The sequence below is a fragment of the Mus caroli genome, unplaced genomic scaffold (assembly GCF_978045245.1).
Source record: "Mus caroli unplaced genomic scaffold, Mus_caroli_1 scaffold_11, whole genome shotgun sequence".
In the NCBI taxonomy this organism is placed as follows: Eukaryota; Metazoa; Chordata; class Mammalia; order Rodentia; family Muridae; genus Mus; species Mus caroli.
The window spans coordinates 74,020,612-74,032,355 of NW_028227266.1; the positions used below are offsets into that span (position 1 = coordinate 74,020,612).

General features: G+C 46.6%; 1 protein-coding gene across 1 annotated transcript; it reads left to right on the forward strand.

The window, feature by feature from the left end:
* Positions 1-359: 359 nt before the first annotated feature.
* On the forward strand, positions 360-4,191 carry Bcl2l10 (BCL2 like 10). The gene is made up of 2 exons (XM_021173293.2): positions 360-812; positions 4,069-4,191. Exons 1-2 carry the CDS (start codon positions 360-362, stop codon positions 4,189-4,191), a joined length of 576 nt encoding a protein of 191 aa, XP_021028952.1.
* The last annotated feature ends 7,553 nt before the right edge of the window (positions 4,192-11,744 follow it).

An 11,744-nucleotide genomic window follows, 5' to 3' on the forward strand; every position in this document is an offset into this window, starting at 1 on the left:
AGCCTGGGACAACCACTTGCAAAATGATGGGTATATCCTTATTTCCCAAACAAGTAGGCCAATAGCAATCGCTCCCAGCTGGGCCTGATGGCTCAAGTCTGTAATCCCAGCAACTCCGGAGGCTGAGGCAGGAGAATGACAATTCCAAGGCCTACTCACCCCCTAGAAAGTTCCATCCCCCATCTATTTAAACCTCAACAATAATCCGAGGATCTCCTGCTGCTCCTGCTTGCCCCACCCCATGACGCTCTCCTTGTACCAGGTGCAAGTGATATTCCCAAATGTCCAGGTGGGTCAGAGTGGGAAGTAGCTGAGCCTAGAAAGCCTACTGAGGTTAGACCGGGTGCAGGAGCCAAAGGATGGCCAACTCGCAGGACCCACTGCATGAACGCACTAGACGGCTGCTGTCTGACTACATATTCTTCTGCGCACGGGAGCCGGGCACCCCGGAGCCACCGCCCACGTCTGTCGAGGCGGCCTTGCTTCGCTCTGTGACTAGGCAGATCCAGCAGAAGCACCAGGATTTTTTTTCCTCCTTCCCCGAATGCCCGGGCAACCGCCTGGAGCTGGTGAAACAGATGGCGGATAAGTTGCTCTCCAAAGACCAAGACTTCAACTGGAGCCAACTGGTGATGCTCCTGGCCTTCGCGGGGTCGCTTATGAATCAAGGCCCTTACATGGCTGTCAAGCAGAGGGGGGAGCTGAGGAATCGTCTCATAGTGACCCGAGACTGCTGTCTCATAGTGAACTTCCTGTATAATCTGCTCATGGGGCGTCGGCACCGCTCCAGGCTGGAGGCTCTCGGAGGCTGGGTGAGACCACTGGAGGAGGGTGATGGAGATGGCTTGGGAGAGGGGGCACAGGATGATGTGTTGAGTGCCTTTACCGCAGGGTCTTATGTAGCCAGCCCAGGCTGGCCTCAAACCTCATCAGATACTATCCTGCCACTATGGTCCTCCTGCTTCTATCCCATGAGCACCAGGATTACAGGCTATGTCATTATGGTGGGTTTATGTGGTGCTAGAAGGGGAAGCCAGGGCTTTGAGCATACTGGGCAAGCACTAAGTGAGCCACATCTCCAGCCCAGGGATTTCTTTATAGGCTGCTCTTACTCAATAGCTCTTATAAAACTTCATTCAGGGGCGGTCAGGCACACGTGGCTTACCCTAACTCTTAGCCCAGGACTGTCAGGGAGGGTTGATTAAGTCTAATAGGCCCAAGTGGTATAAAGGGAGCAGTAACCATGCCCAGACTTACCCTTATTAGAGTAAGGCCTTAGGGATTGTGAAATGTGTGGGGCCACCAAGTGGGGAGCCTGACTGGGTTCTTTTAGGCCACTGTACTTTTCTCTGCTGGGCAACCTCCAGGCTCATGGCTTTCTGTTGGTCCTTAATTTGGTGGTGTAGGCTAACGAGGCAGTCCTTAGCCTCCCTCCAGCTGCATGGAGCTATTGATCAAGGAAAACACACAGGATGAGGATAAAAAGCTTGATGGTAGACTGTTAGCATCTGTGAAGCCCTGGGTTCGATCCCCAGCATCACCAGAAGAGGAGAGAAAAAGAAAGAGGGAAAGGAAAGGGAAAGGAAAGGGAAAGGAAAGGAAAGGAAGGAAAGGAAGGAAGGAAAGGAAAGGAAGGAAAGGAAAGGAAGGAAGGAAGGAAAGGAAGGAAGGAAAGGAAGGAAGGAAGGAAAGGAAGGAAGGAAGGAAAGGAAGGAAGGAAAGGAAGGAAGGAAAGGAAAGGAAGGGAAGGAAGGAAAGGAAAGGAAAGGAAAAGGAAGGAAAGGGAAAGGAAGGAAAGGGAAAGGAAGGAAAGGGAAAGGAAGGAAAGGAAAAGGAAGGAAAAGGAAGGAAAGGAAAAGGAAGGAAAGAGAAGGAAGGAAAGGAAGGAAGGAAAGGAAGGAAGGAAAGGAAGGAAGGAAAGGAAGGAAGGAAAGGAAGGAAGGAAAGGAAGGAAGGAAAGGAAGGAAGGAAAGGAAGGAAGGAAAGGAAGGAAGGAAAGGAAGGAAGGAAGGAAGGAAAGGAAGGAAGGAAGGAAGGAAAGGAAGAAAGGAAGGAAGGAAAGAAAGGAAGGAAGGAAAGGAAGGAAGGAAAGGAAGGAAGGAAAGGAAGGAAGGAAGGAAAGAAAGGAAGGAAGGAAAGAAAGGAAGGAAGGAAAGAAAGGAAGGAAGGAAAGGAAGGAAGGAAAGAAAGGAAGGAAAGAAAGGAAGGAAGGAAAGGAAGGAAGGAAAGGAAGGAAGGAAACCCTTCTAGCTTAGGTTAGCCTACAACAGGCCCCTTGGAGGCTGAGCTTAACCTCCTCAGGTTTCTTTACCTCCCTCTTCATTGTGGTTGAATCAAAATGGATATGTTATGGGGTAAATATAACTTAACCATTAAAACCTGCTATACAAAACCCAAACGGATTACACTCCTGTCAGGAGTCTGCATTTAAGCTACCTGGGAAAGGCAAGGCAGCAGGACATGTTAGTACCTGCCCTGCTCCTGATGTATGGGTCTCCACTGGGCCCACAGACCGCCTTCAGCTGAGTTTCCGAGGACCCTCTCTGAGCCCTCTGAAGAGGTCATTAAGACTGAGTGTTGATTTCTCCCTCTGCCTCCTGGCTCCTTCCTCTACCTCCTCTCTCTCTCATAAGCTCTCATCTCAGCCTTGGTCAGGTTTTCCTTTTGGGGGGAGAGATTCACTATCAGACTTACTAGGACCCTGAGAAGACAGCATGGCGACAGCTTTGCATAGAGTTTAGGTCCATAAGGCCAAGCGAGGTCTCTTTAGGTCTCATAGGCTCCAGAGGAAGGGGTAGGTCGTGTGCCACACAGTGATGAATCCGTCCGTGTGGATGTATGGGTGTGTGTAGCCATCACCCATTCTGGAGCAGGAGGGGAAGGGGGAAAGATTGGGTCCTTTAGTTAGTGTCTGTTCACTATACAGGATTTGCTACCCATAGCCCTTGATTACTTAGGGTCTCAGGTACCCAGCTGTTGGTAAGTTCCCTTTGGGGAATAGAGGCTTTCGAGTTCCCAGGCTGACTTTCAACAGGGTTATCTGTTATTTCTTTTACACAAGCTGTGAAGGTAGAGAAAGCAGCTGCTGCGAGTTAGCATGGCCTGGATACCCTCTAGTTCACATGTGAACATTCCCAGCCTTTTTTGGTCTGGAGATAACAGGCATTAAGTGTCTGATTGCTGTCATACTGACTTGGGTGGTGCGGTCAGCAGGTCTCCCATCTCCGGGTATCTGAGTCAGAGATTGGCACTATGGTAGGATATTGTCCACATGAGTGTGTGTGATGCACCACACAGCAGTCTGGATGAATTGAGAGGGAAAGTGTATTCAAGAGGGGGCCTGTGACCATAAGAACCAAGATACTTATTAAAGGAGTAACCAGAGCTGTGATCCAGGGGGTCCCCCATGAGTTTCGAAACCATTTTGAATTTGATTTGCAGAGAGAGGGTCAAGAGTGACTAGAAGGGCTGAAGATAGACTGTGCTGTCAAAGGAGAGAATGCTTCGCGATTTTTACTGGAGGTTGTGGGGAAGGGATCAGAGAGTAATGAGAGGTTTTAATAGAGTTCTCCAAGGTGTCTTAAGTAAGCGTTGAGGTGTACTGAGGATATCTGTGCCATATGAGGCAGTTAGATGGTTGCTGATGCAGCAAGTTGGATTGCTTATTACAAAACCTAACTGGGAGGTGTCCGGTAGCCAGGTGCCTTCATTTGTATGGCATGATCTAAAACCTCCCATGTATCCTAGAGTGTTCTTCATACTGGAGACTGGTCCAGGGCCTTGTGCATGCTCATCACGTGTTTGACCTCTAAGCTCCGAGCCAGCCCTTTATGTGGAAATGCTGGGGAAGGCCAGAGAGGATGTCAGATCTCCTAGAACTGGAATTACAGGCAGTTGTGAGACACTATGTGGGTGCTGGGCACGGAACCCAAATCTTCTGAAAGAGCAGACAGTGCTCTTAACTTCGGAGCCATCCCTCCAGCTGTGCCTACTGTGAATCTGGGGCCCAGGTTTGTTCATGAGGAGACAGTCTAATTCTCGTCTTCCCCCCCCCCCGCCCCCCTGCAGGATGGCTTTTGCCGCTTCTTCAAGAACCCTGTACCGCTCGGCTTCTGGAGAAGACTGCTGATTCCGGCTTTTCTGTCAGGCTTCTTTGCAACAGCCATCTTTTTTATCTGGAAACGTTTATAAGTTTTAAATTTTTAAAGCGATCTTACCTAACTGTGAACCTTCTAAGGGACCATCCTGGGTAATTGGATAAGAACTGAGGAAGTCCTCCAGCCTAGAGATATTTCTACCTGCATGCTACATGGAGTTCTGGGCTTGTGATGGGGCCAGCATTTGAAAGGGGTTCATGTAGCTCTTCGCTGCTAAGTGGGGAAATGGTCCCATCACGACAGAGAACTTCAGAAAACGCTACATACACTTACTAGATGTGCGGCTGTCTGAATTTGGCTGCAGGTGCAGCAGAGCCTCCCCCATCTGTTCTGAGGTTCTTGAGCTGCCAGGGTTCCAGGGCAGGGGATCCTAAAGCCCAGAGCCCAGAGCAATGAGGAATGCAATAGGAAACCGGAAGGAATCCCTGGAAACCTAAATCCTTCTGTGCCTAGTTCTCAGGACTTCTGAATTTATAATGCTCCCCTTAATACGTTTTTAATAACTTCAAATTCTTAATAAATGTATGCACTTTTTTAAAAAGGGGGAAAAAAAGAAAATGTCTTTCTATAACTTGGCAAGTTTCTTGTTCTTAGGAGTAACTCAAATTCATGACAATTTACTTTTATTGTCTCCGATATAAACCAGGATTTGGTTTATATTGCTGTGCGGGGAGTAATTTTTATTTTTATATTGTGTATGTGTGTTATGCTTGTACGATCTGTGCACCACTGATGTGTGTTGTGCCTGTGAGGCCGGGAGAGGGTATCAGATGCCTGGAGCAGGGGTTACAGATGGTTCTGAGTCACCACGCAGGTGCTGGGAATCAATCCTGGGTCCCCTGGAAGAGCAGCCAGTGCTCTTAACCACTGAGCCATCTCTGCAGCCTTAACAATGCTTTGTTTTAAACATTTAATCTACATGAAAGTTCATACACCATTCCTCCTTTCCCCCTTCCACTCTTCAGTCTACTCAAGCCCTGTATGGTGGGTAAACATTGTGTCCCACCAAACCTCCCTGGCCATTATCAGCTTGCCATTTCATAAAACTGGGTCTGATCATGGTTTGTTTGTGTACATGTGACAATATTTCTGACTGTAAATGTGACAATGTTTCTGACTAGAAATGTGGGTCTTGGAGATCATATTTGAGTCACCAAGCTTGCTGGAAAATACCTTTACCTACCAAGCCATCTCACCAGCCAAACTACATTTGTTTTGCTTCATTATAGTGGTGTGTCTGTGCGTGTATGTGTGTATACATGGGAAGTCAGAAGACCTTTACCTACCAAGCCACCTCACCAGCCAAACCACAATATTTGTTTGCTTGCTTAGTTATAGTGTGTGTGCATGTAGTGCACACATGGAGGTCAAAAGACAACTTTTAGGAGCCGGTTCCCTCCTTTCACCATGTGGTTTCCTGGGATCAAACTCAGGTAGAGCGGTTTGGAGGCAATCACTGTTAGCTGCTCACCTAGCTCTTTGACTCTGTCTCTTCCTATCATGAGATTCCTAAGGAAATTCCAATTTGGGGGAGTCCTCAAGAAAGGGAATCAGGGCCTGTGTGGCAGAAGTTGGGGTCTCTTTTTGGTACCTTTCTGAGAAAATGGGGGGAGGTACAAGTCTACAACGCAGTTGGTTCCAGAGCCGTGGGCAGGGAAGAGGCTGAGCACACCAATAGCCCCTTTGTTGTAAATTCAGGTTCCCCAGGTGAGTCTGTTAGCTAGGGAGTGGCAAGTGTCTCAGCAGCTGCCTGTCTGTAACTGAGAGGGAAGAGGCTGCTGCAAATATTGTGGCCTGAGCAGAGGCTGGAGTCTAACATCACACTCTGACAGTTGTATTTCTTGCATTTGTACTGAGAGAAATTTCACACAACACAAAACCCTATTCATCATTTTAAAGTGAGTGCTGTTAGTGTGTTTACAGTAGCACCCAGCCATCACCCTTTAATTCCATCTCTCAAAAAGAGATGCCACACCCGCTAGCAGCCCTCTGATCTTCCCTTCCCCTACCCCAGCAACCACTAATCTACCTTCTGCCTTTGAATCTGCCTCCTCTAAACACTTCCTATAAATGGAATCAGCCAGCTCATGGCTCTTTGTGTCTGATTTCTTATTTAACCAAGTGTTTTCTAGGCTTCTACACGATGTAGCATGTCAGGACTTCGCGCCTGTTCAAGGCTAACGCTGCATCCTGTTTACCACACACAGCTAGCTGGAATGTAGGTGGCTCTCAGTCATTGAAGAGTGTGTGAATGTGGCCCAATGAGCATGCTCTTACGTGTCTTTATGCAGACTTGGGCTTTTTATCACTCCTGTGTGCAAGCCTTGGTGGGATGGCTGGGCCCTGTGGTAACTGCAGGCTTTAGGGTATGGCAGATCTACTGAACTCTTCTTAGCAGCTACACCATTCAACATTCCACCTTCTTCCATGGTTAAACCCCAGGGTTGCAAAGGGAAAATGAGAGAACTACCTGGGCCAGATCTGGGAAACACAACTCTTTAAAATGCAGATGATTTCTGCCTCCTTGGCTTCTCAGATATCATGCAGCCCCGTGTGCCCACATGGTGGTACCAGCTAGAAAGCAGAGTCCTCTCCTAGACAAGGCCAGAGGCTCATGTTAAGTCTTTTGCCCCTCTCTGCAGCCAAGCAGAGCTTTAGTGAAGCCATTGCTTGGCGCTTCCTGCCCTGAGGCCTTCATACCAATCAGCTTTTGTTACAGGCTCTGCCCAAAGTATCGGTTTGTGGGGTTTTAAGATCTTGTCTTTATTTTTATTTATGTGTGTCTGTATCTGGGTGCACATATGTATGTGGGAGCCCGTGGGAACAATAAGAGGGCGTTGGATTCCCTGAAGCAGGAGTTATAGGCAGTTGTAAGCTACTGCAACCAAACTTCCATCCTCTGTAAGAGCAGCAAAAACTCTTCACAGCCAAGGCATCTTTCCGGTCCATTTTTCTTCTTTTTAAAGTTTGTATTTATTATTATTGTGTATGTTAACTGGATGGGGCTGAGGGACAAATGTCACAGCACACATGTGGAGGTCAGAGGTCAGTGTTGTGGAGTTGCTTTCCCCTTTCACCTCACTTTATGTGGTTCCAGGAATCAGGGTTACCAGTAAGAGCCTGCATCCACTGAGCCGGCTCTCCATCCCATTTGTATTTTGTAGCTATGCCTCTCAAGGGGTGCGTTCGGTAGAATTGAACATACAGGTGAGGAGCCCATCTGGTGGCTCATTGGATAAAAGCCCTTATCATCCAGCCTGCTGACCTAAGTTCAGACTGCTGACCTCCCCAGAACCCACATAAAAGCCAAATGTGGTGACGTGTGTGTCTGGATATCCAGCATTCTGACTCAAGATAGGAAGCAGAGACGGGAGAATTCCCAGAAGCTAGTTGGCCAACAAGCCTGGAGTCTGAACTTTGCAAAACAAGAGGCCTTGCCTCAAACAAGGTAGAAAGACTCTGACTTCCACAAGTGCTTCATCTCATGTACAAGTCCACACACACACATAGACATCATACACAAGTATCTTTTAAAATAATTGATAATAATACATAAAGATGAAGCCAGGGGTCATGGAGGTGTAGCAGAGGATGCACAGAGCTTCTTGTTCAGTCATCCACACAAACTGGGTGTGGTGGTACACACCGAAATCACAGAAGGCTGAGGCAGGAAGATCAGAAGTTCAAGGTTATTCTAAACTCCACTGGGAGTTTAAGGTCAGCCTAAGACACATGAGGTCCTGTCTTCTATTTTTAAAAAAGAATTATTGATTTATGTGCTTGTATGTACTGTAGCTGTCTTCAGACACACAAGAGGGCACCAGATCCCATTACAGATGGTTGTGAGCCACCATGTGGTTGCTGGGAATTGAACTCAGCACCTCTGGAAGAGCAGCCAGTGCTCTTAACCACCAAACTATCTCTCCAGCCCCAAAGCCCTGTCTTCTAAAACACTAGTATTAATGATTATTTTAACAAGGAGATGGATCTGAGCATGGAATACTGGCCCACATCTATGTCTCAGTATTACAGAGGCTGAGGCAGTGAGTTAAAAACTACCCTGGGCTGCGTAGATAGCCTATGTCTCAAAACTAAAAATGAATGATTAAATGAAGAGTTAAATTTAGAACTCTTTCCTTAGGTTCTGTTCGACTCAGCAGACTGCCACATTACACACTCCTGATGTGCTTTTAACTCTGGACACCTCCATCTGCCAGTCTCAGTGATTTGTTGGCTCAAGTGAGCATGGTGTGAATGGACTCTCAGAGTCCCCCACGGGGCTCTAATGTGAAGGCAGGGCTGTGCCTCCAGGGGTTTGACTTTACTACGTAACCTACAGTTGAATGATAAACCCTGCTCCATTTGAGCCTAATCAGTTTCTTTGACCCAGACCAGATTTAATTTTTCAATTACATTTTAAGATACTTAAGGTTGTCTTGATTTTCAGTTTAAGACATTATCTTTATCTTTCCACTCCAAACCCATCCCTTGCCATCCACTAGCCCCACCCAACGTAATTATATCATAACTTTAGCTCCATCAGGGTTCATTATCTCCTTTCCAAGTTCTTATGCTACTCTGAACTGAACCGTGTAATCAGATAAGGTTATTTCTTTCTCATACATTATTTCTCTGAGTTAATAATTACTTTAATCTTTCTTACTTGGTTAGTTTGGGGCTGGTTTTGTATAAACTTTTTAATGACTTTAAGGTTTTTTTTAAAGATTTATTTATTTATTATATGTAAGTACACTGTAGCTGTCTTCAGACACTCCAGAAGAGATTTCATTACAGATGATCGTGAGCCACCATGTGGTTGCTGGGATTTGAACTCAGGACCTTCGGAAGAGCAGTCAGCCCTCTTAACTGCTGAGCCATCTCACCAACCATGACTTTAAGTTTAAGTTCTCTGGTAGTTGTGTAAATCTCTTCTGTAGACGCTCATTTCCACCAGGTTGCTCACACGTGATGCTGCAAGGTCTCCTAGCCCGTTCACACCACTCACACTATCCACACAGAGGCTGTCCTTATCCTCTGTGCCAGGTACCCAGTCACCATCTCCCAGAGTCTCTTCAGTGTCCACCACCTGTCCTCGTGTGGGGGGCTCCCATTTCCATCCTTGCTCCTTTTTGTCTGTAGCCCACGTTTTACTGATGCACATCGCCAGCAGCTTCCTGACCAGGAGTAAGAGGAAAGGAGACTGCTTAAAGCCTCGCATATGTGAATGTCTTATACTACTTAGGATTAACATCTCATCCAAATGTACATTCTAGAGTGTTCCGTGCTTCCTGTTAGTATTTATAGACACCTTACCACTTCTAGTTTTCAGAGATTTCCCAACATGCTGATGGGAGGGGGTCTGTTTTCTCTCTCTCCAGAAACATGCAGAACCCTCTATTTGACATAGATTTTGAAGCTTTACAGTTGTGAGTGGGTATTTTCATGCATCCCACTCAAGGCAGAGGAAATATTTCAATCTGGGCTCATCTGGTCTGCTGTCCTGAGAGAGCATCTTTAAATATATATATATATATATATATATATATATATATATATATATATATATATATTATATGTAAGTACACTGTAGCTGTCTTCAGAAACCCCGGAAGAGGGCATCAGATCTCATTATGGATGGTTGTGAGCCACCATGTGGTTGCTGGGATTTGAACTCGAGACCTCTGGAAGAGCAGTCAGTGCTCTTAACCACTGAGCCATCTCTCCAGCCTGAGAGAGCATCTTGATTCCTTCCCCTGCTTTCTCTCCTACAATTTCTCTTATTTAGATGCTGGACTCCCCTTGTGCTATCTAATTTCCTTCCTTCCATCTCTTAAGGTTTGTTTAATTTCCGCTGGAGCTCGCTGGTGGAATGGAGTGGCAGTTATCACAAGGACAACGTGGCAGGCAGGGGAGGTGCAGTGAAACCCAGATGGTGAAGCTTTCTGGGAAGAACTGCATTTCAGCATGAGTGTGATACTATGTTTCCATAGACACACCCACAAAACAACAGGCTTTGTGCAAGAGCAAATCCAATTTAAAAGATGTGTATTTAGCCAATTGCACATCCAAAAAGGGCCTGGTTTGGCTAGGAAATTCTATCTCCTAATGAATAAAAGCAGGTCAGATAAAGGAGGGTGGAGACATTACCCACCCTCCCAGGATCTTTGTATCCTCTGTTCCCTTCTAGGAACTGGAGTGTCCCCCACCAGAGGCCAACCTGCTATTCGATGGCAAAGACTATTTCTCAGAAGTCAAGAAGAAAGAAACTGGGTTTGCTGTGTGTCACAGCTCTGACTACAGTCTTTACTGCAGCTATTTATATTTTTGAAGCTGCTTTCCTGTAACTCTGAGCATCCCTCTAGAGGGGCAATTACCCTCAGAGGCCTGTCACCACAGAGGCTCATCTGCTTGAGCCCAGGGCCTGACCCTTAAGAAGGAGGAAGGGGATGCGTAAAGAGCCAAAAGATAACAAGGACCAGGGTAAGTGGGAGAGATGTATGCTGTCCTAAATACTCCATGTTTCCGTGCTCTCCCACATGGCCTTCCAGCAGGTCCTGCAGACTTGAGGAAAAGGCCTGAGTAGCTCTGGCTCCTGTCCCTTTTGGGGCGGGGTCACACAGCCTGGGCAACTGCAATGGTGTCTTTCCTTGCTGCAAGTGTTGACCTCCCCAGCCACCTGGATAGTTGATGGAAGTATACAGGTCACCTATGTCTTCTGGCCCACAGACACAGTATTTTAGAGTCCCGTAGGTAATTACTTTGCCTTTTATCTGCTCCTAGAGGATAGAACAAGGGAATCCTGAGGTAGGAACACCCTATCATTGCTGGGGGTGGGGGTTCTTGTGGCTTTTGGGGGGGTTGGATTTTTGAAACAGGTTCTCTCTGTGTTGTCTTGGCTATCCTGGAACTTGCTCTGTAAACCAGGCTGGCCTCCAAGTCCCAGAGATCCAATTGCTGGGATTAAAGGTATACACTACTACCACTGCCTAGTGGCTTCTTTTCTTTAACCAGAATTTAAATTCTCTCTCAGTCTCAGGTTTTCACCCACTAAAGCTATAATTTTTCATTACTTACTATATTCATAAATCATATTTTTAAAGATATATATATATGAGTTCCCTGTCTGCATGTACACTTGTGTGCCAGAAAAGGGCACTAGAGCTCATTACAGATGGTTGTGAGTCACCATGTGGTTGCTGGGAATTGAATTCTGGACCTCTGGAAGAGCATCCAGTGCCTTAACCGCTGAGCCAGTAAGTAGACAAGAGATCAGTGCTGGTGTGCTGTTAGCTACCCCTCCTCCCCGCTTTTATCCATCTGGATAAGCTAGAGAGAGGACTCAGCAGGCAAGAGCACTACTAGCTGTTCTTCCTAGGGACCAGGGTTTGATTCCCAGTACCTACATGATGACTTACAACCATCAGTAACTCCAATTCTAGGGAATCCTAGAGCTGCTTCCATAGGCACACGTGATGCAGAAACATACATACAGGTGAGACACTCATACACATAAGATAATTTTGGCTGGGTATAATGGTGCATATCTTTAATCCCAGCTCTTGTGTGGCAGAGACAGACAGACTTCTG